Here is a 20,383-nt window from a genome sequence, read left to right on the forward strand (position 1 = left end):
ATGATCACCTCTCGTATTTTTGTGTGATAATTCACTGTATCTTTTTTAAAGCATTTTAAAAACAGTCATACAGGAGCTAATTTGGCATAATTTTATTAAATTGGAAAATATCAAATTTTGTCAAGAAATTGCAACACAGAGGACAGACATAGCAACTCAGTACATTAGTCACTGTCCAGTGATTTACTAACAAACAATACAAAAGTCATTGACTGGCCTCTAATCAACAAGTATAGACAGTTTTTTATTAAACAGGCACACTGGCTGTACAGGGCTGGCAACGGAAACATATTACTTAAGGCCTTCTACATATGTCTACATCAGTTCGTCATTGCGTTTCTTTCTCACATGTCCATAATGCAACTAGTTATGTGGGTTTGATCATCATGGAAACTCGTTTGAGAGAGTAGGACCCTCCGTGGAACTCAGCCCAGTAGACCCCATCCTGGTAGCGGCTGCGATAGTGTCCACCCCGATACCACACACCGTTTAGATTGGAGTGGGCACACATGTGGTACCACCAGCCTCCTTTTTGATAATGTGCGCAGTTACCTGGTGACACAACAGAGAAGCCGGTTAATTAACAGGAAAAGTCCAAATACCACCAGACAACTGACAAACATGACCACAGGGAGGACAGACCTGTATAGCTGTCCTTGTCTCGATCCAGAGTGGTGAAGGCCTTGTTGTTGTGCCACGACAGGGAGTCCCCTGCATTGCCATGGTATTGTCCTAACCGCAGTCGGTACCAGTCACTCTCTGGTTCCAGGTGGAAGCTGTCATACTCGGCAAACACCTGCCGACCCTGCCAGTCCTCCAGAGCCACCCGTAGCTTATATTGGGCCTGTTTAGTAATCCAGTAGAGGTGTTCCAGGCCGAGCCAATACTCCCCATCTAGGTTCCCGAAGCCTTGCTGCAATATACATGTACGTACACACAATATTCTTTAGAATGACGGTCCACCACTTTGGTCCACACCTAAATATTTAAACTACTATTAGATGGATTGCCATGGTATGTTGTAACACATTCACTGTCCCATCCTACTGACTTTTGCTGATGTCTGAATTTACCTCTAGTGCAGCAGGTCAGAGTTTTTATTTAACTATCCTGTGAAATATTTCAACATCTACTGGATGGATTAGCACACAAAATGGTGAACACATTCATGTCCCCCTGAGGATGAATTGTAATAACACTAGTCAAGTCCCCCAACTTTTACAATACTGTGGATTTTGACTGAGTACCTGAAAAACTAATGACATTCCCATCAGCTTTAGGTGTACTTTTGTGCTAATTATGAAATGCCAGCATGCTAACACGCTACACTAAGATGTAAAGAAACATCAGCATATTAGCATTGTCATTGGGACCATTTTAGCATAGCTCGAAGCAACACTAGCATGGCTGTAAACCGCTAACCCCAGAGTGCTTTGCAGACTTTCAGGTGTGTGGAATCACCTTATACTGCTCCCACGTCCTGAAGAAGTTAACCGACCCATCCTGCCTCCTCTGGATGACCGTCCACCCTCCCTGAGCCTGACTCTGCTCACACCAGGCCTGCAGGAGGCGGTTGGCACTCTGCGGGCGGAGAAGGTAGATCCCACTGGTGGTCTCACCTGATTCCAGCACATGCTGGCAGTCCCGCCACGGCCCTGAGAGTTTTTTTGTAATGATAAATACATTTTCTTAATTCCTTGATAGTATTTTGTAATTATTTACTTTATCGTATTCATATTTTTTGTTGAATACTCTAATGTTAATCGTAAAAATGATTCAGTTTTTGAGATTCTCTTTTTCTGCTAATGATGACATTAAGGCCAGCTCTTAGCTCTTAGATTGAGTTAATTAGTCTGGAGAGCATACAGTTTTCTGAATGAGTCGAATAGAGACAGAATAGATCTGTGATTTTTCTTTTTTTCTCATAGTAAAAAATGGAGTTACTGGCTTCAGAGGATTTATTTTGTGTCAAACACATTGCTTTTACACCAACTTTAACTCTGCAGTGTCAGTGTTGGAAAACACAAAAGAGTACTGGTTACAGAGTCTTTTGGAATTCTGTTTGTTTTAGTGTCAGGAAGATCACAGATACATAACAACTCCAGCTTATCTTTTAAGAGCTAAAGAATTTTTCCCCGACGCATGTTCAGTGTCTCATGTCACTGTGATAAAGATGAGCATAGGAATCTGCGCAGAGAAAATGTATACATGGAGAAAGATTTCCCACACAGAGTGATAATAACTAATGGTGTTCCCTGACAAGCATTTGAGAGTCACATTCTCAATGTAAAGATGTAGCAATGCACGGTCTTTCGTCAGGCCTTTTAGGAAGTTGTGAGTCATTCACATGCTTCGCTTCTGCTGACATGTTTAAAGGACTGTGCAAGTCCTCTACTTTGTCATTTCAAACACTCCAGTTTTGCAAGTATAGGTCAGCAGTGTAAAGCTTCAACAAATGCTGCGGTTCATATGTGTGCTTACAAGTGTGTCTTCATTAGAAAGTCCACTCTGCTCTGATAAGAGCTGCTAGCTGTTGTTGACATTTTTTAGGCATTCCCAGAGAGATAGGGCTCCTACCAGCAGGTCACTGACTCCTTCAGCTTCTCTATTATCTAAGCAGCTAAATAACTCTAACAGAAGATAGATACGCGTATACATATATCGGTTTAAGTGTAACCAAGTATTTCTGCTATCAGACATGCTTTACATTGATGTACCTGGAGTCTTTGTGACAGGGAAACTAATGAAGGGAGGGTCTGTAGGAGTGTTGACTGTCGTGGTGGGGATTGAAGGAACTGTTTTTTCCTGCTTTGGTGGAGAAGCACTTTGGTCCCTTTGAACATCGTTGGTCATTTCGTTGGCTTCAGAGCTGTAATTAGGATGCACATTAGACTGGCTTTTTGGTGGTTCAGTCGCCACCTGTCCAAACCAAAGCACAAAAACAGCACACCATTCTCAGTTCCTGTTCCTGTGTTCCTACATTTGTAACATGCAGACCAGTTTTTGTCCTACCAGAGAGGCCTGGGTGGAGTCCCTGCACTGGCACTGCTTCTCCAGACGAGCAATAAACTGGTTCTGGGAGCTCATCATGGAGGTGAGGGTTCCATATTTCTTCTCCAGCTCTCTGTAGTTACTGGAAACCTGCAGCGCCTGAGACATTCCACCACAGTTTGATGACGATTAGGATAAGATGTAGCTTTGCTGTGACATGACTCAAACATGAACAAGAACTGCAGCCCTCTGCTCACCTGTGTTGTAGCATTTAGCAGGAGGTTCTCCACCCTTCGCTGCTCCACAGCCTGGTCTTTCTTGTGTATGACTTCATGCAGCAGCTGGGCATAGAGCTGGGCAATGCGAGAATTCATGTTGCTGCTCTCTTTGCGCAGGGCTCTTACCTCCATTGCAAGGGACCCCTCCTGCTCCAGTTGGCTCCGAAGCTTCTCCAGCTGTTCCTGCTGCCGTGTGAGCTCCACCCGCAGCGCTGCCACCTCCGAGTGGTTGGCAGAAGCAGACTGCGTGTTCAAACACAGCGCACCGGTCAGTTTTTGCTGTGGAACAATGAAGGTGTAGGAGCAACGTCCTCCTTTAGTATCTGAGGATCGTGATGAACGCTTCTGAGTGTTCTCGCCATGGCCCCCCTCTTTCCGTCCTCCAGCTTCTGCTATGTCCACACAGAGCGTTAAGAATAGAGTCAGACCTATTGTCAGTGTCTTCTCCATGAATCTGTTAAACTTCTCAGGACGCACTGGTGGTGGAAGAGAGGACATGATTAGAATCACCACAGCAATGCCAACACATAAAGAAAAACAAAAATGAATCAACACAGACACACTTTGATACAAACACATGAACTTTGTATTGAGTGAAACTTTGTGCTGTGGGTCTTGACTAGTTCCCCAGATGTTTCCTTGCAAAGTGAAAATACACACTTTTTCCCATGGCTGGAATTTATTAGCAGGTCAACACTGAAGGGACAACAGTCAACATCAACCAGCCAGAATCAACACACCTCCATCTCGCGGTCAACAGAGAGTTAGCTCCACGTTCAACCACAACAACCACGGTCAACACCATAAACACATGAATCCACATAGGTCAATATTGACATCTGACACAAAAATATCCTGCAGGCCTGGAACAATTTCCAGGCAGAACAGATGACCAGTATATCTTATAATGATTTAAAGAGCTAATTATTAATTTGTCCAAGTCTAATTTAGGAGGCTATAACCAGTTTATATACGTGTAATTCTACGTTAAAGTGGATTATACTGACATAGCATAGAGGCCCTTCACAGCTCAGAACTTACCGTAGCAGCTGAAAAGGGTTTAGGATGTCTTTGTTCTGCTCCAGTGTATAGCTGCAGCTCCCAGGATGCACAGATGTAAAATGAAGACTAACGCATCTTAAAAAATCACATATTCAAGTCACATAGGCGAGCTCTTTTCTTCCAAACTAAAAGTCTGTTGAAGTGAAGATGAAGGCCGAGGAATTTGGGTCACACAAAAAAAAAAGGCAATGAGAAGACACGCCAGTCAGCAGCTAAACTACCTCTTCTTCTCCCGAGGTCCTGTCTCAGGGTCTCTGAAGAAGGAGACAACTAATTACAAACTATCCAAATGACGGCACCTCCCAGTACTTTAACTGGGAGCTCAGTGCAGGAATCCTGGGATGTCTCCTCCCTCTGCCATCAACCTGCTACCCTGCCACTTAGAAGGAACTCCGTGTGGTAGTGTTTGAATGCTCAAGAGCTGATTATTTTCATTATCAATTAACATGTTAATAATTTTCTTGATTTACTGATTGATTGTTTAATTTAAAAAATAATGGAAAATGCCTAGGAGTCTAAGTTGGTGTCTTCAAATATCTTCTTTTGTCTGATCAACAGTCCAAAAATATCCAACGCTATACAATTTACTATTATATACGACAAAGAAAAACATCAAAATATCACATTTGAGCAGCTAGAAACAGCAAATGTTGAACTTTTCTACTCAACAAAACAACTATCAAAATATTTGACGATTCATTTTCTGATGTTCAACTAATCAATTAAACTACACTGCATCCCCACTGAAACATACATTTGCTTCGGTGAAAAAAATATGCAGCAAAATAGTGTTTCTTTGGGCATTGTGGTCCCTTTCAGAGTTTTATATTATACAAGATGCACCTCAGAAGTGGCACGACTTGGATTCTGTACTGTGAGGTCAGATTTCTGTGAGGGCACAGCTCATAAAACAGCATTCAAGGAAGTGTTTTCCAGAGCTACAGTTATATTTTTCATTTATGTCAACTTACTTGTTTTATGTGGACCAATGGAGGATAAATAATATGCACAAAACAACAAAGAAAACAGCTAAATACATAAGTGATTAACTTACACACTGTAGTTACTTACTGTGTTAAGTAATGACCAACAACTGGTGGGAACTGTGACCACATGCAGGATTGCAGAAGTCTTTTACCCAGTGTGATCAAGCTGTTCACTGGTTACTGTTATTATCATTTGGAAATATCAGTCAGGGGGATTTTGTGACTTCCTGGAATGTGGTTAGGGATGAAGAAATTGAGCGTACCAGAGTGTAATTACATCCACGTAGGTTTGCCGCCATCTAGTGGTCACGATGAGAAACTGGAAAATGCAGCTATTACTTCGAAACAGGACAAAGACATAAATCGGAATCACTTTATTGGCCAGGTATGTGCACACATACAAAGAATTTGAATCCGGTTTTACGTTGCTTTTAATATACAAACACAGACTAAGCGTAAATTAACATAAATAAACAGGACAACAAGCTCAACAAAACAGATAAACTATTACGTAGAGTTATACATATATATAAACAAAAACAATAATATTTGTAGCGGTAATGCAGAGTGCAAAGGATGCGGAAATATATATTTTACATGCAGGTTTCTTTATGTACATGATGTAGGTGGATATGACAGTATATACAGTATAAGAATGTACAGCTAGATATAGATATATTTGAATTGAATTCCAACAATGGATAAATAATAGTTTACAGGTTCAGCGGATGTTACAGTGTTATTGTACAGATAACATTCATTACGAATGGTCTCATTAATAAGAATATAAAGCAATAAAAATAAAAACATTACAGGTTAATGGGTTTTTCGCAGCTTCTGAAAGCTATTTTATTATTAGGGGGAGGCGGTTCCAGGGGGTGGGAGCCACAACTGCAAAGGCTAAAAATGTTAATGTATTATATCAAATAGTTATATTACCATATGTGTATGTATGTATTTTACTGTGGCGAGAAAACTATTATGATTATTTCAGATGAGTTCCTTTGCGATTGCTTCACTTTGGTCACTTTCTTTTGAAGGCACTTGGCGGAAGTGGTGAACTGCGCTGATGAAGAAAGTCTATTTGTAAACTCTAACTGCGATCAGTGGAGAATAGTTAACATGGTGGTTTTATTTAGCGCTGCAGTTCCCAACTGTGGCCAGTGGAGGGCAGTGGACGGATTGTAAATACACAGGAGAGTTTTGGTTTAAACAGTCTTTTTTTTTTTAATTCTAATATAAGTGTAGTAGTATTAATTACAGGAGTATTTGCAACAAACCGATGTTAATACAGTTATAACAAATACTGCTGCTACTACAACTATGACCTTTTCATATATATCAATTAAATCTTTGTGCTTTCAGTAAAGGGATTATTTCACCTCACGTTAAAAAAAACAAAAAAAACAACAACGTGAGATTAACAAATAAACAATCCTCAGTCTACCTGGGAGCATTGTTATAATTAAATGTGACTTTTACAAACATACATTACACTCAGTGAGTGAGCAGGCTGCACACGGAACTACTGTTGCTGGGAACTATATTACCAGACACGTGAGCGACACGGACACGTTAGCTTGTGACTCACAGTGGTAGTGGAGCCATGTGGAAGGTGTCGCGTTAACGTTGCAGTAGAGTTGTTTAACCTGTTGAAGATTTAACTTTAACGGCGCAATGGACGGGTTTTTGGTTTGTTTTGTTTTTTTTACCGACAGCACAAATAAAGTGTAGCAACAATTAAAGTGAATGTGTTGATTCATCCGCGTTACAACCCGCTGAATAATGGGGAAATCTAAGGTAAGTAACGGCCTGTGCTAGCAGGTTAGCCTTACGAGAACTTAACAATATTATATAATTACTGTTCTTTATTAGGATTAACTCAGATACCTGTAGTTTAACTGCAGGTGGCGGCTGACGTGTGATAATGTTAATGTGATTTGGTAAAATCTGGTCATTTTATCTGATGTGTAAGATTTGATAGCAATAAGCTTTAATCGTAATTCAAAGCAAAAAAATAAATAAAAATCTGTTAAATGTCACTTAAATATTGTTTCATGATAACTAATGTGTGGATATTTTGCTTGCAGACCAAGAACCAGAAGAAATCCCGAGCAACAGCCAACCATGTGGCCGAGGAGACGTACGGAGCTGTCCCCCACTCCTTCGTCTTCCATCGGGGTCAGATTGGGAAAAACGTGGGTCAGCTCATCCTGGACGTGCGGAGGGTCATGGAGCCATTCACCGCAGAGTCCCTGAAGGTCCGTCTTTAAAACTACACCATAGATGTCAAAGCTACTGCTGAATGAGGCGGCCATGTGTTAACTCCTTTTTGTTGCTTTAAAGGGCATTACGTGTGTGAATTTCCCCTTGGGGATGAATAAAGTGTCTATCTATGAATCTAGATCTACGGTCAATGTGGGCTTTACTTTAAGTTTGGAGCAAAATCTTGAGATTTGCCTGATTAAAACCATCTTTGCCGTATCATGCTTTTCCTCACTAACTTTGCTTGAAACTGCCTTTTTGTACAGATTAGGAAAAAGAACGTGCTGAAAGACTTTGTGGCCATCGCGGGACCACTGGGAGTGACGCACTTCATGATCTTCAGTAAGACCCCCAGCAGTCTCAACATGGTAGGATCAGATCACATTATTAAGCAAACAGGTCCTGGGGGCTGGAAGGTCCCATTCCCCCAACAACACATTTCTTGTGCTTTCAGAGACTTGCTCGACTTCCCAAAGGTCCCATGCTTCATTTCAGAGTGCTCAAGGTAAATATATGAACTTAGAAATAAAACACTAGCACAATAGATTAATGGGCTCAGATGATGAGAGTTTAATATTTGACTGTTAGTGATGTTTTCAAAGTAAACGCACTGATGAGCCCAAACTGCCACGGTTGTTATTATTACTCTTATTTTGTTTTTTCCCCACATTTATACTGGCTCTTGCTCTGTTTTTTCCCACAGTACTCTCTGGTCAAAGATGTGGTCTCATCCCTGAAGAAGCACCGGATGCACGAGCAGCAGTTCACACACCATCCACTACTCATCCTCAATAATTTTGGAACTGATGGCATGCATGTCAAACTCATGGCCACCATGTTTCAAAACATGTTTCCTTCCATTAATGTGCACAAGGTAGGTTTGTCTGGTAAAACTGTCGCTGTTATCACTTTGGTTGACTCAAGATTTAAAGCCTTGTTGGCATGATGACAGTATAGTCTTCTGAGATTACCTTTGAAGATTTCTAAAAAGTAAACGCTTTCTGATTTCCGAATCTTTGAGTCATTCTGCGCTGTAAAAGTTAAACACTGATTTCTGGCAAAAATATGTAAAGATATTGTTGTTTTCCAGGTAAACCTAAACAACATCAAGAGGTGTGTGCTGCTGAATTACAACCCGGCGACCCAGGAAATAGAATTTCGACATTAGTAAGTAAATGTGTTTGCAAGTGTGTATTAAGTGGTTGGTAAAGTACAGAGATGTAGGGCTGGGTGCTGAACCAAATCAGATTAACTCAAATATACAGTTTTGCCAGATGTGTGAATAAAAACTGCGATTTTTATCTTTTAACACAGTCCTGAAAGAAGTGTTGTTGTTATTCAGTTGTTAGAACTGTCAGTATTAAGTGTTACATTCAGACCACATCACCCCGCCCTACACAAGTGTAGTTTTCAGTTAACCAGCAATGGTTTGGCTCAGATGATGACAGATTGTGAATTGACTGTTCAGTGATGTATGTTCAAAGTAAACGCACTGATGAGCCGCCACACAATAACCTGATCCTTACTATGTATTAGTTTTTTTTTTAAATATCACACTGACCCACGCAATCGTGTTCTCAACCTGCAGCAGCCTGAAGGTCGTCCCCGTGGGCATGAGCCGCGGAGTGAAGAAGCTGATGCAGGAGAGGTTCCCCAACATGAGCAAGTTTGAGGATATCAGTGAGCTGCTGATGAAGTAAGGTTCTTGTGAAGGTACAATTCTTTTAGTCCAGAGACCCAAGAGGAGCCGCCTTGTTTGTAGGCAGTCTGTGGCTGTAGCATCTGATGAACTACTTTGTGCTCCTCAGGGGGGCGAACCTTTCAGAAAGCGAAGCAGAACAAGATGGCGAGCACAACATCACGGAACTGCCGCAGGTCTACTCCGGCCGAGGCAACATGGCGTCCCAACAGAGCGCTGTCCGTCTGACTGAGGTGAGCGCTCTGAAGAAGTCTAACTCCTGCAAACAATGTGACGATGCTTGGACGGCACCTGAATTGTTGCTCTGTGTTGTCTTCAGATTGGGCCTCGCATGACTCTGCAGCTGCTGAAAATACAAGAAGGAATGGGAGAGGGGAATATCATTTATCACTCAATCAGTGAGTGCACGTTTGTCCTTATTTCTTTTCTTTCTGCTTGATATATATTCTGGTGTACATGATGAAGAAAAACAGTATGAATTCTATGATTTCTCTATAAAAGTAAACGCTTACTGATACATCAAAAGATGACTCTGCTTTTCATGTAGGCCTGGTACAGATTGTCTTTTTAATGAGAAATTGTTATATACTCCGTTTGCCAGTCTCCAAGACGGAGGAGGAGATCCAGGAGATCCTGAACAGGAAGGAGGCCCAGCTGAAAGACAAAGAGGGTCGCCGGAAAAAACAGGAGCAGAATGTTGCTCAGAAGAAAGAGCAACGAGAAGAGAACAAGTAATTTGGCCTTACAGATGATTTGACCCCTCTTAAATATCCCTTTTTCTTTCTTTTTGGATGAAGTGTAAAAAAATGTTTGCCCCTCCTGTCTTTGCAGAAAAAGGAGCCTGGAGGGCATTAAGAGGAAACATGCCGAGGCTGAAGAGGACAGCGAGGTGGAGGATCCTGGGATGCAGGACGACCAAAGACCTGTTGTTGAATCTGATGATGAGGTGGAGTACTACAGACAGGCTGTAGGAGAGGAGCCAGATGAAGGTGAATGTAACTAGCGTGCTATAAACCATTATCTCTTGGTTCTAGTTTTGGATGTAGTTATTGACAAAGACATTTTTTTTCTTTTTTCCCTGCAGACATGTTCCCTAGTACCAAGAAGAGGAAGCTGGCCCCTGGTAAACAACCATGGAGAGACAGAGATTCCAAATCACCAAGGAGAGATGGTCCAGGAGGATCGCAGCACAGAGACAAAGCAGGAAAAGGCTGGAAGAACTCCAGGGACGGGGACAAACCATTCGGAAAGAAAATGAAGCCGGGAGGAAAGACATTCGGCGGCAAAAAATATGGTGACGGTGATAAGAAATTTGGTGGGAAGAAGAAATTTGAGGGGAATAAAACCTTTGGTGGAAAGAGTAATAAGGACAAATCGTTCAGATCTAAAGGTCAGAAACCCAAGCCGGGCTTTAAGAAGAAAGGCGCAGGAGGCTTTAAACAGAGGAAGGGAAAAGGCTGAAAACTCTGCCTCTTCTTTCTGGACTTTGGACATTGAATGTGTTTATTGTGCTGGAGCAGCAGATGGCAGCAAGCATCCATTTGCCATCAATGCCTCAGTCTGTGCAGTGAGTTATGGTTGCCTGTGAGACTGTTGATTGCTGAAACTCAGCAAGACAAAAGTAAACAAATGTGCTATATTTTCACAATGTATGATTAATATTGAATATGTACTTGTTCAATAAATGGTTTAAAAAATGTCTAGTGAATTATTTTATTGTCAGTTTTGCCTCTTTCTTGGGATTTCATAAGATAAGATGTACCTTTTAATGATCTCCATTAGGAGAAATGGATTCTTCAAATGGATTCTAACTAGAATGTCAAGTCATTTTAAAATAAAATTATTTTATTTCCCAAGCTGATACAGACGTAAAATGAAGGAACTTATTCCCCTGGAAGCTTAAGAATGTGCCGGCAGGTACGATTGTCACTTTACTGAAACTCTGAGAGCTTCTCAGCCCCAAGAAGAAGAATTGAACCGCACCCATTAATTTTTACTTTCTGAGGTTGCCGAGCTGTTCTGCGCCGATTTCTCGTAAGTAGCGACAATCAATATCTTCAATCAGTCAATCGTTAGATTAGATTGCAGAAAGAAAATGGCAAATGAGATACATACAAATAGTGGGTTTCTATCTTGTATAATGATTAAAACGCTCTGTTTAGGCTGTAGCCTGTTTAGACTAGCTATGCTGTTACTATGAAGCATTTTTTTCCGTTGATTTTACTTAAATATGATGCACAGTAGTGGTCATCTGCGAAAATGACAGCCAAAATTATTAGCTATAACAAAGGCCCAACATTAAAATAATTTAATCTTAACGAAAAAAGGATTTAATTTAGCTTATCTTTATCACTTTTATGCTCCCGTCAAAATATATTTAAAAAACCAGTAGGTGGCGCTATCACTATGTATGAATATTCCCATGTAGACATGTTCACGGCTGGACTCTTATCAAACACGTGAAGTTTCATTGAGATTGGACCACGTAAACTGAAGTTATGAGGACGTGTTCAGGGCGAGACTGTTACAGAATATATGAAGTTTATTGGACATTGCACACTGAAGTTATGAGTGTTGTTTAATGGCAAATTGGCTGAATTCGACAAGTCGTCACTGGCACGCAGTTTGACGTACAGTCACAAATAGCTCAACTTTTCATCTAGTTTGTATGACCACAGAATTCAAAATGGCCAACTTTGACGGCACATCTAGGGTGGCCATTCGTCCGGCTTTTAAACGCCCTGTCCGGCTGCAGGCGCAGCCTTAAGCCTGAAACTCATTTGTCCTCCTTTTGAGAAAATAACTAAAAAGGTCGCATTTTGACACATTACCTCATTACTTTAATACTTATTGGCTAAAAATGTGTGTCAAAATAAGTAATTTCATTGGTTACATTTTCCTGTCATGACCTATCAACACATGGCTAATTTTAATATTCAAATGAGCCATGTGTTGATTCATCACCAAGCTCTCAGCCAGGGAACATAACATGAGCTAATGTAGGTTGTTGGACTGAAATTCTGAAAATGCTCATACTCATATGTATAGGCAAAGCCTATCCATCTAACACAGAAGGTGCTGCATTTTGTACCCTTTATCTATCCAGATAAAAACATTAAGAACAGTTTCTATATGATGTTTATTAGACCTATGTAATCTGAATTGGAAGGGCATGTTGTCAGGAGCTGTATCTTGTATATTTATTATTAGCTATGTGGTATGTGAATGCACCTTTTATGTAATCTGGTGAAAAAACATTAAAATTTAAAACCGGATCATACCAAACAAATATCTGCTTGCGTGTTCCCGTGTATGCAAAGTGTCCTCCTTTTTGATATGAAGGAAATGGCCACCCTAGGCACACCAGGGACACGCCCTTTAACGTACAGTCACAAAAAGCATGGCACAATTTTGAAGCAGATCCGATACATTCCCTAGGAGGGGTTCCTTCAAATACAGGGCAAAATTTACAGTTACACGTGCCTACCAAGTTTCATACATATTGGTGAAACGTGGCACCGGGGCTGCTTTGTTGAAATACTGTAGGGGGCGCTAAAAACACGACAAACACGGTTTTTGGTATGTGAGCTACAGACACCACTCTACACGTGTCCTCTGAATTTCATATTCATAACTATTATGGTCTCCAGAGTGATTTACCCTGCCACCAGAGCGCTGATTTCTGATTTTTGATTTTTGATTTTTTCTCCTTTTTAAGTGAGCCTCAGGGAGCCATGGGCAATCATTTTACCAAGTTTCGTTTTAATTTTACCGATGCGGAGATATAAACTTCTTAATTTTAAAGAGCGCCACCTTGAGGCTTTGGCCTGAAATTGTGCACGATGCCTAATGGAGACATAAGGAACTATTGACCCAAGGTTGGTGTCAATCGGACATACCAATGTGGAGAAATGCCCCATTCCTTTTTTGACAAAAAATCAACAGGAAGTGCTAATTTTATAACGTGCTTATTTTTTGAAATATCAAAATACCTTAAATTACTTTTTTTGCTAGGACGGTCTCCAGATGCTACGTGCAAATTTCCGTGCGAATCGGCATGGATGGAACACGAAAACATAGTTTTTGGACCTTTTGCACTCTAGCGGGGAAAAAAATAGGCAGAAGTGGGCGTGGCTTATATAGGGAGGTTCAGCTCCATTCACCGAACGCGTGGACATAAGGTTTTTGAATGTGAGACAAACGATACGGGAGTTATTAGCCTATCAAACTTTGCTTAAATGTAGCGCCACCTAGTGGCCTTCCTAGTGGCCGACCTGAAAGCGAACATGGAATGTTAAAGCTTTCACCAGGCCTGACAAATTTGCCAAATAAAATTCACGCTAAGTATATGTTCAGGGGGTCAAAGATGCAGTCAACGTTCTGAATAATAATAATAATAAACATACCAAAAAACAATAGGGACCTTCCAGTTCATACTGGCTTGGTCCCTAATAGGATAAAGCCTGAGAGTCAGAGCACTGCTGGCCTGCGTGCTGTGAACTGACTTGGTGATCAGCTGCGGTGGCTCACCACTGTGCTGATATGATCAGTGGAAGATGAACTTGCTTAAATAATGATTTAATCTGCTGATTCAACGCTGATTTGGGCTATTTATTGCTAATTGATTTTGCAAAAGCATTGCTGTCATCAGGGGTTGTGCGTCTTCCAATTGCGAAATGCGTGCAGAGAGTATGGGGAAGTGACTTGAAGCTTGGTGTCAGATAACTGTGTTGGGGTGGTTTGTCACGCTTTATTTACAGACATCACAGAGGAAATGGAAAGTCAGGTTACAAACGACCTCACACCAGCAGTGTGCAAGTTTCCTTTCTGGTAAGTGGAGGTTTATTTAAATTTCTTATTAAATGAAGTAACATTTTACATTGTATTATGTGTTTGTTTTGTTTGATTACTGCTCCCTCTGAGTTCCTTGGAGAAATCAAGATATGAACTGTACTTAAACTTGTGTCAAACTTAAAGAGACTTTTATTCAAATGATGGAATTTAATAAATTAGCGTGCTTCACTTACAGATATTGGAGAATTACAAACTGTGGGAAAGCAGCTCGATAACAAACTACGCAGAAATCAAGATGCAGCACGATTTCGCTCACTGTGAGAGTTTTCAAATGTCCCTGCTGCCCTCAGTGTATGGGATTGAGTTCATCATAGCCTTGGTCGGAAACCTGTTTGCCCTGTGGCTGCTGCTGGTCAAAGAGAGAAGGAACTGGCACACTGGTGTCGTCCTGTCGTGTAACCTGGCAATCAGTGACCTGCTGTATGTCCTGACCCTGCCTTTGCTGATCGTCTACTACTCACAGAAGAAAAACTGGATGTTTGGTGATGCTGTGTGTAAAATTGAGAGGTTCCTTTTCACCTGCAACCTATATGTGAGCATCTTCTTCATCATGGCGATAAGTGTGAACAGATGCGTGGCCCTCGTCTGTCCCTTTTTTACCCGATCCTATGTAGAGCCTATCCATGCCAAGGTCATCAGTGTCATCATCTGGATCATAGTAGGAGTCATTTCCTGCCCTGTGTTGAAATATGCATCTGTTTGCAAAAATGCGCACAATAACAATACTCAGTGTGTGTCCGTCTGTAAGGACCAAGGGGATGAAAACCCTCACTTCACCTACAACATTTTTCTTGCTGTGTTTGGGTGTCTGGTTCCCTTCTTGGTTACTTTCACTTCTTACTGCGTTGTGATTCGAGTGGTGTGTCAAAATGTCAGTGTAACCACACTGGAGAAACGTAAGGTAGCTCTATTGGTCACATCAGTGCTGGTTTTGTATGCTATTTCCTTTGTGCCTTACCATGTCTTTCAGATCTATCACTTGTATCTGAAGATCAGTAACAAGTATGTCTGTTGGGCCTTCGAAATGTACCAAGTGTCCAAGGGACTGGCAACTCTGAACATGTGTATCCATCCAATCCTTTATGTGGCTGTGTTTGACAGTATAAGAGTGGCTTGTTGTGGGGAGAGCCCAGAGGACAACAACAGAAGAGAGATGAGGAAGTAGAGCTGCTCTTTGGCTGCTTTTTCTGAGTAAATCATTTTTTTATGCTGTAAAACTTATACACAGAATTTACACAAGAGCTCTTGCACTTATTTCCTATTTTTGTTATTTCTAAAAGTCATTGTTCTACTAACTTTGAAACATAACCATCTGTAATAAAGATGTATTTGTTGCTGTAATGTGACTAATTTTAACTTCCTTTTTGCACCATATCAGGAAGAAAAGTAACAATGAAAAAGTGTTATTTTATATCCACTCGCCGTGTTTTGATTATGATGCAAAATCCAGACCTGCATAATCACATAACAGTGAGGATTTTGTCTATAACAGCAAAAACATACTCATATTTAACAAGGCACAATGAAATAAAATCAAAGCAGTACCAGTAGAATCAGTTTAATATAAGGATTAAAACAGATTATCTCTGAGGAAGTGTAAAACACTGTTGATGACACAGAGTGAGTTGACTTGTGACTTCCTTAGTGTGTACATGAGCAGTTCTCGGACAACAAAAAAACATAAATTAGAGAAAGGTAACTAAAAACTATTTTGTGCAGCAGAAATAGTTTTTTTTATATACCTCTGAAAAGTAAAGTGTGGTTTGAAACCTGTAAACCTTTTCTCAGTTTTTTTTATTTTTATTTTTACCAATTACCATACATGCCGACTCTGTCACTTCATCACTCCACCATACAACATATTTACCCTAAATTAAAGCGAGAATAGCATATATTATACATTACTTTTACTCTAGCATCAGTAAAACTAAGTTTAAAAGAACATGACTCTTATTGTGAAGCGAAAAGTTGAAGAAACGTGGTGCTTTTATTTAGAAGTTAAAGTCCCGGAAGTGCGTGTAGTGGCGCTTCGGCTCCGCTCGTACAGTTCCGCTCTTTGCAGTCCCGAAGCTAAGCTAGCGGAGAGGATGCCGTCGATTGAATACGACGAGTGAGTGTTACAATACACATTTAATAGTTTCTGCTTGTTTATGGGGGGGGGTCTTCTATCAATCTAATATTGCATATCAATCTCTCCCCCTCCAGCTCCAAGCCCAGTTGGGCAGACCAGGTCGAGGAAGAAGGAGATGAAGGTAAAAAGCTGGCTACGTAGTTAGCTAATGCTAGCATGTCTCTTGTGGTCGTTTTCTCCGAGCAGGCTGAGCGGCTTCCACTTCCACGTGGTTGCTGGGCGTAATAGCCAAGTAAAAATAGAAATATACACACCTGTGAGGCTTTGGGTATATACTCCGTTAAAGAATGGCGTGAGACGTTTGAGTGATCGGCATTAACTGACGATGTATTGATGAATATAAGTATATGTTCCCGACAGTGACGTAGGCAGTGTCATTCACTGGGAACGCTGAGGGAGCTAACAGTTAGCAACCTTAGCCTTAGCTAGTCGACTGTGTCACTGGCTTTAGATACACTTAAACATAATATGTGGTTATAACTGCAATGCGCCACTGTGTTGGACCTTTTAAATAACGTTACTGTGAACTGGAGATGAGACATTTTGGGGCTGCTCCATTGACCGTGTTGACAGTATACAGAGTATAGAGTAGTGATGTGTTCAGGGACAAATTACTGTTATTTCTTCTGTCGTTATTAGTATCATGAAAAGACCCATTAAGTGTTATCCCAGTCACCATGTTTTTTTAAGGCCATCTGAAGAACAGTCCCTGAAGCTGTTTGTTACATCGGATCAAAAGCATCCAATATGTTTGTCAACTTGTCTGAATATTCTTTTGTCAGGCACACTACCATCCCCCAAGGAAACCATCAAAGGAAATATAAAAACCATCACAGAATACAAGATAGATGAAGATGGAAAGAAGTTCAAGGTAATTTGAGCTTTATTGAGCTATATGTTGGATCTGTTAATATTGTTCACAGTGCGGGTTTGTATATGGCTGCATTTCATCTCGTCATCCTCACAGCGTCTCCTACACAGGGTCAGAACTTATTATTTAGTGTACATTTTCCTGTGCATTTATCAGTTAATGTTCCATCAGGACTATCGTAGTAAATGTCATTAAACATCGTGCTGGTATATTTTTCTCCTAAACACATTATCAAACTACAAACCTTTTGCCATTTGGCTCGTCAAACTACAAAACAATAAATGTAGTAATTCATTGATCTGTGTATCATTAGATCTCTGCCACTCTTGAAATTCAATTATTTATTGATGACCTTAACTATTAAAAAAACCTTTGAATAGACTGTATGCTGAATGGCATCTTTACATATTAATTAGTAACACATTAGTTTGTAAGGGAATTGATTTTGACTACATTGAGTAAAACAGTTTGCTTCCTTTTTTGTCTTCTAGATTGTGCGGACCTTCAAGATCGAGACAAGGAAAGCCTCAAAAGCTGTTGCCAGAAGAAAGGTCTGCTTTTAAATAGATTTTCATAGCTGCATTCACTTTGAAATGATGCAAGGCTTTGGGTAAAGTCAGGTGTCACATATTGGATCGATCTCTCATTTCAGAACTGGAAGAAATTTGGGAACTCTGAGTTTGACGCACCAGGTCCTAATGTTGCCACCACCACAGTCAGTGACGACGTCTTCATGACTTTCATTTCCAGCAAAGAGGTAAACATCCATTGTGAGCTTCAAGTTTTTTTTGTGCTGCTGCTGCTCACTGATGTGTAGTCATCCACATAATTCATAGAAACATGCTTTAACTTTGATATTGGTTTGTAATTTACTCCATTTAGCCTTTGACTGAGTACCTCATCTTACCTCTTGCAGGACTTGAACGCCCAAGACCAGGATGAGGATCCCATGAACAAACTGAAGGGACAGAAGATTGTGTCTTGTCGTATTTGCAAAGGCGACCATTGGACCACCCGCTGTCCGTACAAGGACACCCTGGGACCCATGCAGAAGGAGCTGGCTGAACAGCTTGGGCTTTCCACTGCAGACAAGGAGAAGCCTGCCGGCTCTGGTACCATTAGCACTCTATTTACATCATCAGATTTTGATTTGTTTTTCATGATCCACTGTAGGGATGTCACAATACCAGAAATGTAGTTGTCAATGTCAATACCGGTGAAATTCCACAGTTCTCAATAACAATTTGATACCGCGGTAAAATGTCCCCATTATTTATATATTATATAATATTATAAATAACTGATAAACAAAGTAGGCTATAACATAGCCTAACAAACTCTGTAATCATGTCTGGATAGATTGGATAGTTTCTCTCTCCCTTTAAAAGTGTCCTGCAGAGTTTGTTGCTTCAGTGCAGCCAGGACCAACCTGCGTTACCAGAATTAACTATATCCTGCTGAAAGTTCATTTTCTTCGCCTGTACATCTTTTGCACGGATTATATTAATAAATCGCTCGTATTTGCTTTTTGTTCGCGGGGCTATTGTGGGGCAGCTCTCCGTCTCGCCTCTGACACATCCTACACATACATACACACACACACACACACACACACACACACACACACACACTGACACACAGACACAGCAACAGCAACACAGACGGAGCATGTTGGTATCAACTTGGTACCCAGGTATTGGTTCTTGTGTCATCTCTAATCCACTGTTAGACTTATTGGGGTGTCTGTTCCTAAAGTTCTGATTGTTGTGGCCTGCTTTTTCTTCTCTTTCACCAGCGGAACCCGAGCCTGCACAGCCTGCGCAGAGCAAGACTGGGAAGTATGTGCCACCGAGCCTGAGGGATGGAGGGACGAGGAGGGGGGAGTCCATGCAGCCCAACCGCAGAGGTGGGTGTAAGTTACAAAACCTTTTTTACTTTACACTCATTACATCAATCATTGTTCAGCTCCAGCTTCAGAGCATTGCTCGGTATTAACAGTATGTTTGCACCTTACAGCTGATGACAACGCCACTATTCGTGTGACCAATCTGTCTGAGGACACCCGTGAGACGGACTTGCAGGAGCTCTTCAGACCATTTGGCTCCATCTCGAGGATCTATCTGGCCAAGGACAAGAACACTGGGCAGTCAAAGGTCAGTGCTCCTCTTAAGAATACAAAGACCTGCAACTTTTAATGTTTTGGACATTAAAAAAAACAATCAAAGGAAAGGAGGAAGCCAAGAAGATATAATTTGTAATTCTCATCAGTGTAGATCATTAAGTGACTGTAGTGTTTTTATCCTCAGCTTCTTTTTGCATCCATTAAACAAAATATGCACTTTAAAATGAATGACTGACTATTGCTGCCAAGAATTTAAGAACAATTGGCAATGACCAGAAGCAGAGCATGCTCTCATCCATCAACTACTTACCTGTGTTTCCTGCAGGGATTTGCCTTCATCAGTTTCCACCGTCGGGAGGATGCAGCCAGAGCCATCGCAGGAGTGTCAGGATTTGGATATGATCATCTTATTCTCAATGTTGAATGGGCCAAGTAAGTTATTGTCACTTTTAAAGCATTTAAAGCATGTTATTTGTTCTTGCTGCTAACCTTATTAAATATTTTTTTACAGACCTTCAAACAACTAAGGAATCTATCAGAATATATCTGAGGAAGATGCCAGATTTTATTGCTGTGGTAAAATATGGCTGTTTACCTAAAATAAAGAAAATCAATGTTGTTACAATTTCCTTGTCATTGTCTTCCTTGTTTGTAGGCGTCATGAATGAAAAGTATGTGATGGTTTATATTTTGTGGTATTTGCTATTGTGTTTGATATATTTTCAGTATTTTGTTTATTTTTGTGACTGAGGTGATTATTGGGATTTCGGTCACATGGATAAGGACTGTGACAGTGATGTAGAGCAGTGGTTCTAACCCGGGGGTCGCCAAAGGATCACAGAGGGTTGCAAGGCCTTTTAGATTTTAAACTAAATTATTTTATTTTTTATTTTATAAATTTGGATTATTTAAGATTTAAAGCACACGCTATATGCACACAGCCTTCACTCTCTAGTAAACAGCCTCGCCTTGCATTAGAAAAGTTCAACCAACCAAAGTGCTACTAGAACAATAAGAAGAAAACACTGAATTTGTTAAAAATAGCGTGTGTGTAAAAAGTTGCTTAAAATATCAGGAAAACTAATCTCTGCTTAAAATAAATCCAAAATGCTTGGTTGCACATG

General features: G+C 40.7%; 4 protein-coding genes across 5 annotated transcripts; 3 read left to right on the forward strand and 1 right to left on the reverse strand.

Moving 5' to 3' along the window:
- Positions 1 to 77: 77 nt before the first annotated feature.
- angptl6 (angiopoietin-like 6) lies at positions 78 to 4,610 on the reverse strand. Its single transcript, XM_051389010.1, has 7 exons — positions 4,311 to 4,610; positions 3,249 to 3,745; positions 3,013 to 3,150; positions 2,718 to 2,919; positions 1,462 to 1,655; positions 643 to 913; positions 78 to 552 (listed from the first exon to the last, which is right to left on the reverse strand). Exons 2-7 carry the CDS (start codon positions 3,717 to 3,719, stop codon positions 368 to 370), a joined length of 1,461 nt encoding a protein of 486 aa, XP_051244970.1. The 5' UTR covers positions 3,720 to 3,745; positions 4,311 to 4,610; the 3' UTR covers positions 78 to 367.
- A 2,279-nt stretch (positions 4,611 to 6,889) lies between these two features.
- On the forward strand, positions 6,890 to 10,981 carry ppan (peter pan homolog). Its single transcript, XM_051388116.1, has 12 exons — positions 6,890 to 7,117; positions 7,408 to 7,578; positions 7,849 to 7,950; positions 8,037 to 8,087; positions 8,286 to 8,456; positions 8,673 to 8,749; positions 9,171 to 9,278; positions 9,391 to 9,514; positions 9,601 to 9,679; positions 9,883 to 10,012; positions 10,113 to 10,270; positions 10,366 to 10,981. Exons 1-12 carry the CDS (start codon positions 7,103 to 7,105, stop codon positions 10,740 to 10,742), a joined length of 1,563 nt encoding a protein of 520 aa, XP_051244076.1. The 5' UTR covers positions 6,890 to 7,102; the 3' UTR covers positions 10,743 to 10,981.
- A 2,974-nt stretch (positions 10,982 to 13,955) lies between these two features.
- On the forward strand, positions 13,956 to 15,476 carry p2ry11 (purinergic receptor P2Y11). The gene is made up of 2 exons (XM_051388119.1): positions 13,956 to 14,111; positions 14,311 to 15,476. The coding sequence occupies exon 2, from the start codon at positions 14,371 to 14,373 to the stop codon at positions 15,298 to 15,300; it is 930 nt and encodes a 309-aa protein (XP_051244079.1). The 5' UTR covers positions 13,956 to 14,111; positions 14,311 to 14,370; the 3' UTR covers positions 15,301 to 15,476.
- A 656-nt stretch (positions 15,477 to 16,132) lies between these two features.
- On the forward strand, positions 16,133 to 19,884 carry eif3g (eukaryotic translation initiation factor 3, subunit G). 2 transcript variants are annotated; one of them, XM_051388117.1, is made up of 10 exons: positions 16,133 to 16,245; positions 16,341 to 16,387; positions 17,049 to 17,137; positions 17,629 to 17,688; positions 17,790 to 17,894; positions 18,054 to 18,249; positions 18,933 to 19,049; positions 19,154 to 19,290; positions 19,585 to 19,691; positions 19,771 to 19,884. In XM_051388117.1, exons 1-10 carry the CDS (start codon positions 16,223 to 16,225, stop codon positions 19,784 to 19,786), a joined length of 897 nt encoding a protein of 298 aa, XP_051244077.1. In that variant the 5' UTR covers positions 16,133 to 16,222; the 3' UTR covers positions 19,787 to 19,884. The 2 variants fall into 2 exon arrangements, with proteins under 2 accessions (XP_051244077.1, XP_051244078.1); XM_051388118.1 differs by having other exon boundaries at positions 18,933 to 19,043.
- Positions 19,885 to 20,383: the final 499 nt, after the last annotated feature.

This window comes from Dicentrarchus labrax, unplaced genomic scaffold (genome assembly GCF_905237075.1).
Source record: "Dicentrarchus labrax unplaced genomic scaffold, dlabrax2021, whole genome shotgun sequence".
NCBI lineage: Eukaryota > Metazoa > Chordata > Actinopteri > Moronidae > Dicentrarchus > Dicentrarchus labrax.